The sequence below is a fragment of the Hyperoodon ampullatus genome (assembly GCF_949752795.1).
Source record: "Hyperoodon ampullatus genome assembly, chromosome: 3".
Taxonomy (NCBI): domain Eukaryota; kingdom Metazoa; phylum Chordata; class Mammalia; order Artiodactyla; family Ziphiidae; genus Hyperoodon; species Hyperoodon ampullatus.
Window position 1 is genome coordinate 70,764,151 of NC_136916.1, and position 18,387 is coordinate 70,782,537.

At 44.9% G+C, this 18,387-nt stretch overlaps 1 protein-coding gene across 1 annotated transcript in view; it reads right to left on the bottom strand.

The window, feature by feature from the left end:
• Positions 1-10,549: 10,549 nt before the first annotated feature.
• Positions 10,550-18,387, bottom strand: part of ATP10A (ATPase phospholipid transporting 10A (putative)) — a gene marked incomplete at both ends in the record, with an annotated part of 181,504 nt that continues 173,666 nt past the window's right edge. Inside the window, 5 exons of the mRNA XM_079699094.1 lie at positions 10,550-11,168; positions 11,313-11,380; positions 11,936-12,040; positions 12,119-12,199; positions 14,151-14,237. Of these exons, the coding sequence (XP_079555220.1) occupies positions 10,550-11,168; positions 11,313-11,380; positions 11,936-12,040; positions 12,119-12,199; positions 14,151-14,237 (960 nt within the window). The remainder of the gene's footprint in view (positions 11,169-11,312; positions 11,381-11,935; positions 12,041-12,118; positions 12,200-14,150; positions 14,238-18,387) is intronic.

The window sequence follows — 18,387 nt, forward strand, 5'->3', positions numbered from 1 at the left end:
CATCAGCTAGATATCCTACACTCAACTCAAATCTGACACTACCCAGTGATAGCATCAGATTCCACAGATTAAGGGCTCAGTCTCAGACTTCAGGCACCAATTCCAAGTCCAGATTGTCACCTGTGCATCTGACTGGCTATAAATCAGAAGTTCCCCTGACCCCCTCTTTGAGTTCCATTAATTTGCTAAAGTGGTTTGCAGGACACAGGAAACCAGTTTACTCATTAGATATTATAAAAGGATATAACTCAGAACAGCCAGATGGAAAAGATGCACAGGGTGAGGTATGGGGAACAGACATGGAGTTTCCATGTCCCCTCCAAGTGCGCCACTCTCCCAGCCTGAAAGTTCTCTGAACCCCCACCCCCATCCAGTTCTTTTGGGTTTATACAGAGGCTACATTACATAGGCATGATTAAATCACTAGCTATTGGTGATTGAACTCAGTCTCCAGCCTCTCTCCCCTCCTCAAAAGTCAGGGGGTGGGACTGAAAGTTCAGACTCTCTAATCACTTAGTTGGCTTCACAGTCAACCTGCCCCCATCCTTCTGTGCTTTCTAAAAACCATTTCATTAACATAACAAAAAACAACTTACTGCTCTCTTCACAGGAAATTCCAAGAGTTTTAGGAGCTCGGTGCTAGGAACAGGACCTGTCTAATTATAAATAACAATATCAAAATGAGCCTAAGTGATGTTTGTAGGAGTAGCATCCTGGACAGTCCAGGTTCCGGATTATAATATTGAATAGTGTGGGCAAGTCCAAAATGTGCAAATGAGAAACCAAGAAGGCTGGGAAAGGAGATGTGTGGGGCTCTGCTCAGGTTCAGAGGGGCTGTGGGAAAAGGAGGCTGGGGAATTCCCCAAGCCAAAGGGCAGGCAAAACCTCAGGACCCGTCACATGTGCCTAAGGGCTCTCTCTTCAGCAGTTTGAGGATAGTTGATTTCAGTTTCTTCTAATTTTACCATGGTTTGATCTCCTACAATTTTTAATTTATTTAGAATTTACTGTTATGGACATAAGAATAAATTATTTTTCTACACTGTTGACCAGTTACCAATGAGATTTTTAGTAACTATTTCTCTTCCTCATTGATTCTTGATCCTTTCTTAAACCTTATACATTAAGTTCTTGTATGTAACAGGATACATTTCTTTCATTTCTAGTCAGTTCATTTCTAGTCAGATACATTTCTAGTCAGATACATTTCTAGTCAGTTCTGTTTATGTACCTTTTTCTGAATTATTACTACACTATTTTAAGTATCAGCGCTTTATATTTTACTATTCGGTCTCTCCATTACTCTTACTTTTTAGAATATTCTTTGATATTTTTGCCTGTATATATTGCCAGATAAACTCTAGATCCATTCTATTAATTTCAAAAATACCTAAACAAGGAAAAGAAACAAAAAAGAACTAAACATTTTTAAAGGCTATAGAAATTGTGTTTGGAATGCAGTACCTTTGCAATACTTAGTTTTCTTTCTTTATTATTTTTTTTAATTGGCCATGCCACGTGGCATGTGGGATCTTAGTTCTTCGACCAGGACCAGGGATGGAACCTGTGACCCCTGCAGTGGAAGTGTGGAGTCTTAACCACTGAAGCACCAGCGAAGTCCTCAATACTTAGTTTTCTAACCTAGAAATGAGGCAAGTCTTTATAGTTAAGACTTTGGTTAACGTCTTCCTAAACTCTGGTAGGTTGTCTTTATACTTATTTAGAGTATTCTTAGGTTTTTAAATTTTTGTTAGTGTTGCTGTTGTATTGGTGAATGAGAACTTTTCTTTTTCCCTATCATGCTCTATAGAAAAACTAGTTTTTTTCCCTTGTAGTTAGTCCATTTATTGCTTCCTCTGGTTAGTCCTGAGAACCTTCTAGTTTATTCATTTGGATTTTGGGGTATACAACCATAATGAAACAGGAGGGAGGGGGGCAGAGCACAACCTTTAAAAGAATGACATAGGGCTTCCCTGGTGGCACAGTCGTTGAGAGTCCACCTGCTGATGCAGGGGACATGGGTTCGTGCCCCGGTCCGGGAAGATCCCACATGCCATGGGCTAGGCCCGTGAGCCATGGCCTCTGAGCCTGCGCGTCCGGAGCCTGCGCTCCGCAACGGGAGAGGCCACAACAGTGAGAGGCCCGCATATGGCAAAAAAAAAAAAAAAAAAAAAAAGAATGACATAGCCATAGGACATGACAAAAACTGGTTAGAACCAACTAGATCCAACATGGCAAAGGATTCGACTTCCAGTAGATCTTGAGCCTCATTAAATGTTTATAGTAATATGTTAGCATGCTAAATGACACGCCCACTAATGCCATGACAGTTCCGAGGCTGACCATAAAAGGCCAAAAAGTGGGCAGTGGCCCAGTTCCTGGAAATCCCTTCCCCTTCCCCAAAATAGTTGGAATAATCCTTCCACCCATTAGCCTATGAAATTACCCATCCCATAAAAACTAACCACTTCATATTTGAGGGCCTCTAGCCTTCTGAGATGGCTCTCACTCTGTCTGTGGAGTGTGTTTCTCCCAGGGCCATCTTTACCATTTGATACGGACCACATTCTGTCTATGGAATGTGTATCTCTCTAAATAAATCCACTTCTTACCTATCATTTTGTCTCTCACTGAATTCTTTCTGCCATGAGACATAAAGAACCTTAGCTTCAGTAACTCCTGAGGCCAGGTGTGTGATTTTTCAGTTAAAAGACAGTGGGTTCAAGTCCCAATCTGTGTTCTGGCCATGTTCAAGTCCCGGCCCGTGGGTTCAAGTCCCATCTGAGGTGCATAGTTTCAGCTGGTAATTCATGAAGGGACAGTGATAAGGTAAGAAAATGTTGAGAGTTAGATCTTGGTCGTAGAAGGGCTTGAGGGATTCCATGAGCCAGGTGTACTGGGGAGTATGCTCTGCCAGTGTCTACCCATTTTTGATGGGCTGGTCAACCCCGAATGCTTCGGGGCTCTGATCAGGAATCTAGGTTTAGACCAGAGGAATAATGGCAATTGGCGTGGTTTGCTATAAAAAGCTGGTGTGGAATGGCTATGCTTAGGCACATCCAACAGCAGGTCCAGGACAGAATTATTACTGCAGGATTTGATAATCTATACTCTTCTCCTTGACTCTGGTTTTTCTCTTACATTCTATGTTCATTCCTGTTTTATTTCTTTCTTTCTTTTCTTAACCCCAGAAGACATGTGTGGCTGCCAAGATGTACTTTTTATTGACAAGTGCTGACCGTTTATTCCCGACTTGCAGCTAGGCCAACTCCCGTTCATCATCAACACTGTGGGGGACACCTTCTGTACCATTCCTTTGTGGCAACTTTTTGGGCACTAACACCTGGTTGGGAGACTACCTTGGAAGGGATAGCACCGAAAATCATAAGTGCAAATCTTGACCAAATTGCATGGTGGATTTTGACATAAGAGGGGAACTTTTGGATAGCATGGAAATTAAAGACCTCACCTCAGGCTTGGGTCTGAAATGGGTCAAGCCACATCAATCCCGACCAATACCCCTCTGGATCATATTCTCCGGGATTGGGGGAAAAAATCAGATAACAGATATTAAAAAGGAAAAACCATATTACATTATATAATCAGGTTTGGCCACAATATTAGTTAGAAAACCAAGAAAAGTGGCCACTAACTGGGTCCCTGAGTTATGATACTATATTGTAGTTAGGTTTATACTGTAGAAGAAAATTAAAATGGAGTGAGATTCTGTATGTTCAAATTTTCACGGCCTTGTATTTAGACAATGAAACCCAAAGGAATTTAAGGAATATATAGCTCAGAGGGATAACTCTAGGAAGAACACAGAGGACATTTTAACTGACCCACCCTATGGGGCCATGCAGTACACTGGGTGGGGAACAGTGCCATTCTTGAGGTAGACCCACAATGGAATTACCAGGCAAATTCTATTGATAAGAGATAGACAAGACCATATGATTACCTGTTTAATAGAGGGCATGAAGAAACTTACAGTAAAACCTGTTAATTATGAAAAGGTAAAAGAGATCCAACAGGGACAGGACAAAAATCCTGCAGTCTTCCAAGGGAGACTAATGGAAGCTTTTAGGAAGTATATGAACATAGATCCCTCCTCCCCCAAGGGACAGGCCCTTTTGGCTCTGAGTTTCATAGCCCAGTCTGCCCCAGACAGCAGGCACAAAATTCAGAAGGCAACTGCTGGTTCTCAGACTCCAATGAATGATTTGCTTCAATTGGCTTATTAAGTTTTCAATAATAGGGATATGGCCAAGAAGGCTGAATGCACCCAGCAAAATATGCAAAAGGCCCAAATACTGGCAGTGGCTTTGTCTGCTCAGAGACCACCAAAGGGGAAGCCAGCTTTTCAGGGCCAATCTGGCCCTGGCAGACCACTAGGCCCACAGGCACCCAGACAGGACCAATGTACCCTGTGTGGACAAACAGGGCACTAGAATGAGGATTGCAATCATTACACCCTTTGCAAATAGCCAGGACATTGGAAGAGGGAATGCCCCAGATGCCAGAGAGTGATGGGGGGCCCCTCGGCCATTGAGGGTTTTACAATCAGAAGACTGAAGGGGCCCAAGGCCAAAGGTGGCTCTGCCTAGAGATACCATCTATATAACTAATGTCGAGCCTCGGGTGGTCACAGATATGGTGGGCCACTTTATAAAATTTCTTATAGTTGCTGGTGCAACCTTTTCAGTCTTAACCCAAAGGATTGGAAACCTTAGCAATCATAAGGAGTATGTAATGGGGGTCTCAGAGAAGAGGCAGTGGCACACTTTCCTGGAACCCCTTTTATGCAACACCAATGGCCAGCTGTTTCTACATTCCTTTCTCTTTGTGACTGATTGTCTCATCTCTTTAATGGGAAGAGATTTATTAACTATGTTAGGGGCCACTCTGTTTCTTGAGGGGCAAGAGAAACACCTTCACCACCATATGATTCTAACAGAAAGCAGAAAAGTAACAGATTGAACCTGGAGCTAAAATAGAAGACTTAGTAGACCCTGGAGTATGGAATATTGAGGTTCCGGGCTTGGCCAAAGATTTCCAGCTGGTGATTATTAAGTTAAAAAGGGTTACAGAGTGTCTGGATATAAGACATAAATTTCTTAAACCAGGGAAGATCCTCAAAAGTGTCTGTGAATACATTACAAAATGGGAGGTCACTAATCGAACTAGACTAACCATAGCTGATATTTGGAGCCTGATAAAAACTTTCCGGGGAAGCCCTTTTCCCTAAGCTAAATGAGGGAAAGTAAAACATTACAACATAGGTGAATGAATGTGTCAGTCATTTGATATCATTGAGGTGGCCACCCAATTGTTCGAGGGAAAAAAAAGAAAAGAAAAGAAGAAAAATTCATTTTTCTGGCCTTAAGGGAACAAAAGTCATCCTAGAAGGAAATTGCCTGTGCCTTCTTAAAGATACAAATGTTCTACCTGGTCTTCTCCAGGAACACTTATCTCCACCATCTTTTAAAATACAAATTTTGAAAAAGGGGATAATTTAGAACTTGACTTCTCAAGGATAAATAGAAATCCTAAGTGTCTTTTACTAATCATTAGTAAAAAGTTTAGCCATCTAGACAGGTGACCTTGATCTGTTTCATCTGCCAGAGCCCAATTTGAATCCAATCTCTTTTGTAAATGATGGGTTTTACATTTTTGTACCTGACTCATGGCTGAAATTTTGAGACAGGAGCTATGAGGTTTTTGTTTGTTCCTATCTATATATGTGTTATAGATTTATGGTACTGCCAAAATTCATAAAACAGCTCTATATAATTGGCTTTAAAAATTAAGTGCTTATATAAATACTCATAAATGTGAAGAAAACCAGCCAAATGAATTTCAGGTTCACATGATCTGGGAAATATTCAGTACTGAACGGATATCTGGTATTAAAGCTAGCTTAAGCTTGTTGGTTTGATTAATATAGACACATCTTTAGAGTCATCAATGTTAAGTATAATACTTCTGTTGTACCTAGGTTTACTGAAGGTCAAGTTTGTTATTCCTATTTCAAATTTGTCAGTAAGAAAATTAACTCGACGTGAAAAAAACTTTTAAGGAAAGTAAGACATATGTCTTCAATGAAAGAAGGTGTGAGGAATAAAAAAAAAATACTGAAAAAAGAGTTGTGCATGATCAGGATTTTCTAAGATTGGATTAAATTTAGTTGGGCAAATGGATTTTGTTGGGAGTAGGCTGAGGCAAGACTGGATTTGGTTTCTCCCTCCAAAGTTTTCTTGAAATGCTGCTTTTGATAACAGATTATGTAAATTTCTTTGCCTTTAAGTGACCTGTTTTTGCTTTTGAGACTTCTTTTAACTCTGGTTAAGGAATAAGTATTGTCTCACAGTGACCTTGATGGTATTTGACCAAGTATTTTAAAACTTTTTGACAAACTCCCCAAAGATCAAACTTTAATTAATGTTCTTTTGATTTACAGCTAACTTTGGAATGCTTTAGAGGGCCCCTGAGGCATCTCAAAGAAAAATACTTAACTAAGACTATTTGGTATGTTAAATGTAAGCATTCGTAATTCTGGTTATTGTAACCAAGTTTCTTTATCAATTACACTGTAATCAGAGGTTTAACCATGACTTTTAAGTATTTTGTCATTTATAGATGGCTATTTTTGTACTCTGATGCTGTTACAAAAAGTGCTTCATCATCAAGAAGATTCATAGGAAAGCTAAGGAAACAGTCACAACAGTTCCATATCAAGATGATGGCTGTGCGAGGATTCCAGCCCATACCAACTTAAAACAAGGAGCTGTCCTGTCCCTGGGGTCCCTAGATCAGGCATCTAGAGATTTTTACTCCCTGACAGGCAGGAGCGATCCCCCTACTCAGCCTTGAAGCAGTTACAGAGATGGACTGTTGCCCCTTTACTTCCCAAAAGAATATGGGAGTAAAATCTCTGACTGGGGAATGAAAGAGGAGGAAAGGGGGCAGAGTACAACATTTAAAAGAATGGCATAGCCATCGAGGACATTAACTGGTTAGAACCAACTAGGTCCAAGATGGCAGATTTGACTTCCACTAGACCTTGAGCCTCATTATATGCTCATCATAATACATCAACTAAATGACACACCCACCAGTGCCATGACAGTTTCCAGGCTGACCATAAAAGGTCAAAAAGTGGACGGTGGCCCAATTCCTGGAAATCCCTGTCCCTTCCCCAAAATAGTTGGAATAATCCTCCCACTCATTAGCCTATGAAATTACCCAGCCCATAAAAACTAACCACCCCATATTTCGGGGCCTCTCGTCTTCTGAGATGGCCCACACTCCATCTGTGGAGTGTTTCTCTCTAAATAAATCCACTTCTTACCTATCACTCCGTCTCTCACTGAATTCTTTCTGCCATGAGAATAAAAAAAACCCTGAGCTTCACTAAGTCCTGAGATCAGGTGTGTGATTTCAATTAAAAGACAGTGGGTTCAAGTCCCAACCTGGGTTTTGGCTGGGTTTGAGTCTGGCCCATGGGTTCAAGTCCCATCTGAGGTGCACGGTTTCAATATGTGTAAGTAATGATTATTTGGTCTCTAATTCCAATATTCATTCTTTTTAAAAGTTCATGTCTTATTGCATTACCCAGAAGTTCCAAAAAATATTAAATAATACTGGGTTATAACAAGCAACTTTCCTTTATCTCTAACAGGAATGCCTTTAGTGTTTCAGCATAAACATTAGTTCTTGGGGTCACCACACATTTCCTGAGTGCATTCTAAGAGCTAGGTTCTATGCTACTGCCAAGGGTGTAAGGTGAAGAGGACACAAGATCTGACCTCCAAGAACTTAAAATTGGTTTTGTATAATGTCAAATACTTAGTCCATCCATTTTGTCACCAAGAGCAGAGGCAGCCTTCTTTATTTTGGATTTGTAATTAGGATTGAGTGACATGACATGTACTTCCCAGGGTTCTTTTGAGATAATCATGGAGTTCATCTCTGTAGTATGTTCATTTGAGATGAAACTTAGCTGCTTGTGATAATATTATTGTAGGCTTCTATAAATATTCTTCATCCTTTGGGCAGCTAACTGCCAATGCCCTTTATGATGCTTTTTTCTCTGAAATGGCCTTGGTAGGCATATTCACAAAGCCACTTCCTGGATCATTCCATTTCCCAAGAGGAAGTATCTATGGAAGAAAGATGTCTTTGGAAAGAAGGTAGATTGTGAGTGCAGTAAAATCTGGAAGCTGGGGCATTTTGAATTCTCAGATTCTCAGGTAAATAGGTGTCTAGTTCTTCTTGTACTTTGTACTAACAACCATTACCTTAATTCAGGAAATGGTAGAGTTGTGTATCTTCCCAGGGAAATTCTTTTTATATGTGTTGCTCCAAGAAAACATGAGGTAATCTCAGGCGTGGGGGGAGGGGGCGGGCTAGGACAGCACCACTTTCAGTCCTGGGCATTGCTGGCTGCTGAAGCCCTTCGACTCCTTCTTCTCTCTTGCCCCACTAACAGGACCCAGATATTCCTGAGTATCCACTCATGCAGCCCAGGTACATGGAGGGAAGCTGACCTCTCTCTCAGCTCCACCCTGGAGCCCATCAGGACATTCTCACAATTTGCCAGTAACTGGTTTAAGGCTGTCCTGCAACTGCATGAGGTCAAGGAAACCAAGACTCTGCTCAGGATGTGGAGAGTGGCACCCTCTTTCTCCTCTGGAGCACGATGTGAGCACATGTCCTGGGATGGTTCCAGTCATGTCATTACCAAGAACAGAGCCAGCCTTGGGATCAAGCTGATCCCAGAAAGCTGAGTGCAGGGAGAAAGGGGAAAGCCCAGGTCTGAGTTGCATGTTCAACTTCCCTGGAGCCCACCTTCTCTCTGGCCTTGCAGACATGAGGCCTGCCTTCCCTTTCCATCTGACTAGAGGAGGTCCATCTTCTGTCACATGCAATGAGCCACACATGCTAGGTAACCAGCCATTATTGCTGGCATGCTGTGCTCAGAAACTGCTTAGTCCTGAGATCCTCCGACCTCTGCACATCGCTGCTCTGGGGACAGGCAGCCACAGGAGTCCTAAGCAGGAGCACACCCTGCTCACTTCACATCTCCAGGCTGAGCAAGCAGGCAACTCACAATGGCTGGCAAAGTCAAAGAGAGGGTTCTGAAGAGTAAATGCTATACAACTGCCTTGGATTCTTATAATCTTTTCCTTCTCCTTTTCTCTGTTTAGAGACAGAAGTAATGACTCATAAGACAAAAATCTAAAGAGCCCAGCCTCTTGGTGCAGGGAGCTGGTGTAGCCCATGTCACAGTGTCCCAATGTGCAGCTTGCATGTCACCCAGCTGTTTCCTCCACAGGGTCTAAAATGACTTGCCATGAGGAAGTGCCCTGGAGTACTCAGAATATGTTCTGTCAGTGTAACCGAGCAGGACCCTACGGGGTCTTCCCAGGACAGACCCCTCCCACATATTCTCTGCTATAGCTCCTCTCTGAAGTACCTAGATGATAGTATCTGATGCATATTTCCTGAGTTTTCCAGATGCTGGTACCACCACCAGAAGGAAGAAATTAATGCTTGATGATCATGAGCCCTAAGGATTGATCACCATCAGAGAATTGTGCACAGCTGATCACAGACCCTGGAATGTCCCTCTCTCACCTGGCCTTTAAAAATGCTTTGCTGAAACCCTTTGGGGAGTTTGGGGTATTTTTGAGCATGGGCTACCTGTTCTTGCTTGGCCCTGCAATGAACTTTTCTCTGATCCAAACTCTGATGTTTTGCTTTGTTTGGCCTCACTGTGCATCAAGCACATGAACTTGCATTCGGTAACATTAGGTCACATATTAATAATACCACACAACAGTGGCAACCCGAAACGTTCTCTTTGCAAAGTGAAGGTTGTTTATTGCTTGTTATGATTTTAACAGGCGAGACCCTACATAGGAAGTATAATACCTACAGGTGGTCTTTACCAAATGCCTGCATAGAGTAGAATGTTGGAATGAATTTCGTGTGTGTGTGTGTGTATGTGTGTTTTCCCAGAGTTCTCACTTTCCCTTTCCTGGTGAAGCAGAGCCCACCCTCCCAGTGGTGGGACTGAGAGACAGACAGTGGGGATCTCTGCTAGGGCCGTGTGCGTGCCTGTCACCTCCCCTCACACCGTCCACACCCACCCAGGGTTCACTGTGCTCACACGCATTTCCACTAGGGGAAGGCAAACATCACACATGTTGAAGAAAACCAATCAGACTGCATTTTCTTATAAAATGAGATGAAAAAATAAATCTAAACCCACCTCTCAAGTGTCGCTCTTCCTTAAACTTTTATATACGATAAAGCTCTTATTTTTCTTTTCAATATACTCTAGTTAGAAATTTTAAAAAATAAACTTTCTTTTTTGGTACCTTTCATTTCCTGTGTTGGCCTTGGAAATATATAAAATACATCTTACTAGAACTCTTCTGTGCAAATAATAAACATAAATAGTATTAACATCTATGTTATAAAAAAAAGGCATTTCGAGGTTTTCACTGCTGCCACCGCCAGCTGTAGTCCCTGGAAGGAGGTCCTAGAAGTAGTCCGTGGTCTGCCCACTCAAGCCTCGCAGGTCCTGGTCTGGCTGTGGGGGGCTGGGTAGGAACTCGCCGTCCCGCTTGTCCATCTGTAAACCACTTCGGGAGAACTGTAGGACGCTTCCCAGCCCGCTGACCAGAGAGAGGGAGGAAATCCAGTTGAGTGAGCTGAGGCTGGGCAGGCTGAAGATGGACGACAGGGCAGCTGCCCTGCTGGCACTTGTGGGTTTCATCTTGGAGTCCCCTGGACAGCCTTCTGGGATCACCTCCCCTGGTGAGGAGGACCCTGGGGTCTGGCTGCCCAGACCTTCCAGCAGGGTGTCCTCCCTCAGAGACACGCCCATGTCCACCAAGCTGGTCTCCCCGCTGCCCTCTGGGGAGCAGGCTGACTGCTGTGCGTGCCAAAACACCTGCGAGCTACAATCCTGGGAGAAGGACCCCAAGGCACTGATGTTCCTCTGTTCTGACGGTTCCGTCCTCGGTTCTCCTGGGAGGTGTCCCTGAGCAAAGGTCTCTTTGGGAGCCCTGAGTTTCCTGGGGGACCTTCTAACCAACTGGCGTCCCAGCTGCAGTTGGGTGGGGAAAAGGCTCCCCTGCAGGGCTTTGAAAAACAATCTGGAAAGAACATATAGAACACAGTCAGCTACTGCTGCAGTGGGGCCTTTGAGCTTCTGAGACTCGAACAGTACAGGAACACAACAAAGGAGAATGCTGTCAGAGCCCACGTGGGACCCAAAGGCCACTGTCCCTGATACCCACCTGGGCAGCAGCGCGGCGACGGGTGCTATGAGACAAATGAAGTAAAACACAGGGTCGCCCATTAACGTCTGCATGGTCCAATAGGGGTTGGATGGAGGGTAGCACATTGCACAGGAAGCATTATAAATCAAAGCCACAGTGAAAAATAAAAGGATACTGAAGCCACAAGCCATCCAGTTGAGCCAGGTCTGAGGGGGAAAAAGAAAGACAGGGCTTTTATCTCAACAAAAATGCACTGGTCCTCTGCAAGCGGAGGATGTAAGAGGGCGGAGTGGGAACAGGGTGGTCGGTGGGGCATGGAGCCTTGAGAACTGGTGGACCGGCCTGAACACAAATGGGGAGATGGAAGTCAGGTGCCAAGGGAAGGAGGGGGAAGGAGAGCTGGGGTGGAGGGGCTCAGGCAGGCAGGAGCCCAGCGCTGCCCGGGATGAGTGTTGTTCCCACACCCTGGGCTTGCGTGTGCATGGCCGGCCTGTGCATCTGCTTTTGTTCTCATCACAGTGAGGCCAGCTTTGCAGTCCCCCCAGCCCCCAACTCAAAACTCTGCTCAATCTCACAGAATGTGCACGGAAGTAAGCAGATCGCAGAACAGCCCCCTTCTGGATCAGGCCCACAACTCTCACCCAGGTCTTGGTTTCTATACCCAGGTGCAGGAGGAAGGTGAACAGCGCGATGGCGGTGATGGGGGTCCCCCAGGTGAACATGTCTGTGTCTGAGTCGTGGTAGGCCTGAAAGACAGCGAGGTCCTGTGTCTGTGTGTCGCCAGATAAAGCTGGTGGGAAAGGCTGGGCCAGGTGCCAACTTACCAGGTAGGGAATGAAAAAACACACGAGGCTCTGGAAGGCAGCATCAGCCATGTTCAACCAGAACGTACGAGGCCGATATTCCTGAGACACAAAAACAAGCACGGAGATTACAGGAAAGGTCTCATCTCTTCAAATGGTTTTCCGTCACCTACGGGGGCCATGAAGGCACAAGTCAAGCAGCCCAGGGACACCTGCTAATTCAGGACCTTGGAGAGGGAGATCCTGGGGTGTGGAGGGCTGGTGGAAAAACACTACAGAAAGGCCTGCAGGGGCACATGGGGCTGAGTAAGTCACTGTGAGCATCTGTGCCCACAAGGCCTGCTACAGCATTCTCGATCAACAGCAGAAAGATGAAAACACTTTCTAAATCCCATAAGGAATTTCCCTAGACAGGGACTAGTGCATGAAATTCCGGCATCTGCCCCGACCTGAGCCGTCTACTTTGTCAGGGCTTTGCTTCCCTCCATTGGTGGACCAGCTAGAATATTTCTTAAAAGTGAGTTATTTTAAAATTAGATCATGGGTGTTTCCTAATGTTAAAATCAAAAAGCTGCCTACCATGGGCAAAAAGTGCTTTGAAACGGACTAATCAAGTCTTCCTTATCTAGATGCCCCAATCTGTATTTGGCACTGCTGAGTTCTGAGCTGCTGGTGCCAGCACTGGCCCGCAGGCCGCACAGAGCAGGCAGGATGAGCGTTAACTGAGCACTTAACGAAAGCCAGGCCCTTCCCGTTTGTCCCCAGGACAAACTCGCTGTGGCCACCTAGGACGTGAGGCCTGGCTGAGTGCAAGAGCTCCCCCAGGTGACAGGTGACAAGCAGAGGCCCTCCTCATCTACCTGACCCTCAACAGCCCCTACCTACCCAAGGCTGCCTGTGGGGAAGTCAACTCTTCAGTAAATCAGTTCCGAATGAGACACCATTTGGGAGATGCGGGGATCCGTTCCCTGGGCACTCGTATAAACCAGCCCAAGAGAAGCACTCACAGGGCTTTCTTTAATGGCCAGCTAGGAACAGCTGGTAATTAGCATGTCAATCTATGTGATGTATTGACGTAAACATGTATTTTATACATCATCTGTTTGTGTTCACTTGTTCTTCCCAGGGTTTCCCTAAGGGTTTATTTTCCCATTAATCCCCATTCAAAGGAAATCACATTTCTTTGGGGGTGTTTTAGAAAAATCTCTGCTCTGCCTGCAGTCATCCCACGTGACTTAGATTCCAAACGGGCTTTCCTTGGGCTCCTTGAGACTCCTGGTGTAAAGACAGTTTTCACCTCGTACGCTTTTTAAAAAATCTTTTTTTTTTTTTTTTTTCAAAAAGCTTTAGGTAAATTGATATACAAAAACCACACACTTTTAATGTACACATTTCGATGGGTTTGGGCACATACATACACCCCTGATACCATCACCACAACCAATCAACTCTCTACTTAAATAAATGCATTGCAGTCAAGAGACAGAATTCATTGTTTTCCTCCCAGTGGTCAGATTCTAGAATTTTAACTGTTTGTTCCACAGTGTCCATTTTTTTTCTTGGAAGATTTTATTTTAAAAATTTTATTGGAGTACAGTTGATGTGTGATGTTGTGTTAGTTTCAGGTGTTCAGCAAAGTGATTTATTTATACGTATATATATTCTTTTTTCAGATTCTTTACCCATATAGGTTATTACAGAATTTTGAGTAGAGTTCCCTGTGCTATACAGTAGGTCCTTGTTGGTTCTCTATTTTATATATGGTAGTATGTGTATATTAATCCCAAGCTCCTAATTTATCCCTCTCCACCAATGTTTCCCCTTTGGTAACTATAAGTTTGTCTTCGAAATCTGAGAGTCTGTTTCTGTTTTGTAAGTAAGTACATTTATATCATTTTTTAAAATTGGGCTCCACGTGAGTGATATCATATTTGTTTTTCTCTGTCTGCCCAGGGTGTCCATTTAAAGGCAGGTGTGGGGACCTGAACTTTCCAGGAGCTGGATGTGGAGCGTGGAGGGCCAGGAGATGGGGTGGGGAGAAGGGGGGCTTCACCTCCATGTTCTGGCCGCTCTTGTAGAGCTGCGGCTTGGTCAGCAGCACGTCAGCCGGCACATCCTTGTCCAGCACCCCAGTCACAAGCTGGGGAAGCGATGAGAAGAGCAGATTAAAGAAGATCAGATACCACTGGTCAATCATGGCGGACGCAGAGAAGCCACAGTAAAACTGGAACCAAAACAGGAGGCCCACGAACATCTGCGATCAAGGGAAGAGTGGGAACAAGCAATTCTCAGCTGCCCTGCAGAATCTTGTCCAAGGGAGCTGAGGGCTTTGCAGAGTCTGACTGTAAAGACTGAATTTATAGGCAGAAATTGTCTCCAAAGACAGCCCTCACTTTGGTGCCCTCTGTCTCTCCCTCCCCCTCCCCCTCCATCCTCGAACCCTCGAGCATCAAAGACCAGCATTGGGAGCTGGGAATTCCCACCAACAGCCCTTGAAGGGATAGAGTCTTGGACCCAAATGCCACAGATAAGAGAAAACAAAACAAAGGTCTGGCAGGGTCTAGGGTGGCTCCCATCTCAAGAGGGCTGGCTAGATACCTCAGCCATCATGAGGCTTCTTTCCTTGTGCTCCTCTCTGTGGCACTAAACCAAACCTACTTGGGCTACACCCTGGATCCTGCTTCCCTCTTTTAATGAGGAACAGTGTGCAATTATTGACTCGCATGGAGGGGAGGACACACACAAGCATGGCGGTAAAGTTGATGGTGACACCAACATCACTGCCTTGACTGAGCCCTGGCATCTGCTGGGCACTCTGTTGGTGGGTGAGCTGCAGGCATTATTGCTGGTCCCTACAGCTACCCTGAACAGGAAAGTGAGGTCCAGAGAGGTGGAAGAGCCTCCTCCCATGCATAGTAGGAGCTGGGTGGACCTCTTCCCACTATTACTTGATCACTGAACATCTGTGGCCTGATGTTATATGGGGCGCATGGCAGGTTAGCAATTGCAAAGCATTCCTACGCTTATTAGCTGTGCAACCTGGCACAGACCATTTAGCCCCTGTCTGCCTCAGTGACCTTGTCCGTGAAATAGGCACACCAATGGTACTTAGCTGTGGGGTTGTGGTGAAGATTAATGACTAATGCACCTTCAAGTACTCACAAGAGCTTCCTGCACGCTGAGATGCTCATCAGTGGTTTGTGGTCGTTACTGTCAGCAGGACTGTTATTTCCTTTGTTTGAGGCTCAAGCAGGGCCAGTGTGCTCACCCCATTTAGAGCAAAGTAAACTGAGGTCCAAGATGTCAAACGACTGGGCTATGGTCATTGTATGAGTAACAAACCCAACTTGTTCAACCACTCGTGGCCTGGAGGAGCCATGGTGGAAGAACATTCTCTGCTGTGCACCGCATACAACGGCCTGGGTGTGGGTTCTGGAGCTGCCGCTGTGCACATTTCTGACCTTGACACAGTCATTTAACCTCTCTGAGCTCGGGTTTCTTGACCTGAAAATGGCTTGTTCCAAAGATCAGAAAAAATGATAGTCTACACTGATATCACCTCTAATGACACAAATCCTCCAGGACTTGTTTCAATCTATGACTTAATGCAACTTTTCCCCTCCACCCTGAAAACTGACAAAACTTGGCTTTTTCATTGACTTTCTTCCCTTTTTCACACCCACGCCTGCTTTTCTTTCTCCCACCTCCTCAGGCACAGCCTAATGAGTCATCAGTGAGCAAGTGGAGTCAGACAAAGAGGAGGAAAAGTACTTAGATACCTGAGACTTTTTTTTTTTTTTTTTTTTACTGCAGTACCCAAAAGCCTTCTCCCCAAACCACTGTTGCTATGGAAAGTTTTCTTCTCTGCTCCTTACTGGAAGGAAGGTCACCTTATTCCTAAAACTAATGAATTTCTCACTTTGGGAGGCAGAGTGATTATCCTCGAATTTCTCAAGTAGATTAAATACTTGTAACAGAGGCCTTGCATCTTATACAGAATAAAAACAGGCACCCCTTCTCCTTCCTTGTCCCCTCCGTGAGGACAGATTCACCGTGGCAGGCAGGAGCCAGTGACTATTGCAGGCGGCCACTCTGGGCCTCGTCTGCAACTGAAATATTGAATGCCATCCCCTCAATCTGAGAAATTTTCATTAGGAATTACAGAGAGCAGAGTTCAATTCACGTGTTCCATTTTGTTTTGTTTTCAGATAAAGAAAACAAAATCCACAGAAGGCAAATAACTCACTCCAGATTGCACAGCTAATGAATTAAAGAAACGGGGCTAGGATTCCACCCTGCCCAGCCCCGCTCACCTTTACTCAAAGCACCCTCCTACCCCCTTGGGAGCTGGGACCCTCCAGGTTTGCAACTGTGTGCTTGGTGGGGAGGAGGGGTGCTAGGGAAGCAATGCCAGGCAGTCAGAAAAAAAGGGAGTGATCTGACAAGGACAGGGACAGCATGGCACATCCTTGTGTGGATCGAGTCCCAGGCAGAACCCAATCTCAATTTATTTCCAGGACCCAACTTATAAAATTAGACATGCCATGATTGGTCCTGAATATCTGTATTAATTTGCTAGAAGACATTTCAGAAAAATGGGTGAGATGAGAGTGAGGAGGTGGGAGATGGGAAAAGAAAGGTGGGTCTAAGCCTCTGGAACGAACTATAAGAACATGCACAAGAGCTGTCCAGATGGTAGTTCAGAGTGAACATGGAGATTTAAAATGGAATCAGAAATAAACAAATAAACCTTTTAATTTATTTGATTTTGTTTCAGAAGACTACAGGATGATCTTGACTTTGGAGCTGTGGATTTCAGCAGGGTAGGTTTATTGGACTACTCTGCAGAGTCAGTTACCCCAAGAGTTTATTTACTTTGTCTCCTTGTTTGTACATTCAACCACAAGCTATCAGAGGCAAGACGGACAAATAGCAATCCAGCAACTTCTCAGCAGAACGTCTATACCTCACTTACAAGTAGGGTAGGGTCCTGAAATGGCCATGTGGTCCAGCCTGGAGGACTATGGCTGCCATACAGCTGTCTGCCAAGGACATAGTAGTGAAAGAACTAAGATTTAAATGTTAGGGTCAAGAGGAAATGGACCAGGGCCTTGGATCAGAGTCCCTGGAGAGACAGAACTGTCTTGAGCCAGACAGGTCTGGGAATGCCTTAACTGAAGGGTCAAATACAGACTGAGCTGGCTAGAGAGGGTGCCTGCTGGCATCCCCTTCCCACTGGCCCAGGGTGGGCACATTTTTTTCCTGATTGTTTCTACTTTATTAAATCTGGACCCCAAAGCTTCAATGCCATCAATTGCTATATCAAAGCCCATCTGTATCTGAATAAACAATTTTCTATGAAATCAGTTTAGGTCACAATCAAACTTATCACTTCACATACTTCATTCACTGGTTCTGAACAATCTTTTCTTTTTTTAAAAAATTAATTAATTTTGGGGCTGCACTGGGTCTTTGTTGCTGCGTGCGGGCTTTCTCTAGTTGCGGTAAGCAGGGGCTACTCTTCGTTGCAGTGCACAGACTTCTCATTGCGGTGGCTCCTCTTGTTGCAGAGCATGGGCTCTAGGCACGCAGGCTTCGGTAGTTGTGGCATGTGGGCTCAGTAGTTGTGGCTCGCGGGCTCCAGCAGTTGTGGCATGCGGGCTTAGTAGTTGTGGCTCGCGGGCTCTAGAGCACAGGCTCAGTAGTTGTGGCGCACAGGCTTAGTTGCTCCGCAGCATGTGGGATCTTCCCAGACCAGGGCTCGAACCCGTGTCCTTTGCATTGACAGGTGGATTCTTAACCACTGCACCACCAGGGAAGTCCCTGGATAGTCCATCTTAATCCTGGATTTACAAGTGAAATTATTTTATTTGCATATTTATGGAGATGGTGCAGTGGACTAGGTGTTGTTGTAGAGTGTAGTAAGTTGTAGTAGAGCGTCAATGTCTAGTGCGGAAGTACCGTAAATAGAAAACTATGGTAAAATGTGACGATGCCTATGGTTGACAAATACAGAAGCAACAATGCAGCCATAGGAGTATGTATATTCATGTCGGCCAGGGGAAACGAGGAAAGGCTTCTCGGAGACTGCTCAGTATCAGGATCAAAGCCTGGCTGAGTCCTCTCATGCTGACCCAGGACTGCCAATCACACTCCTGCTTATCTTCTGATCCCCTGCCTGCTCTGGAGAGAGCACCAATCAGAGCACTCCTGTCTGTGGGCACCTCGGCAGACCACTCCTTAGAGACCAAGGGACAGAGTGGTCAAGGGCTTGGAAGCTGGAGTCAGAT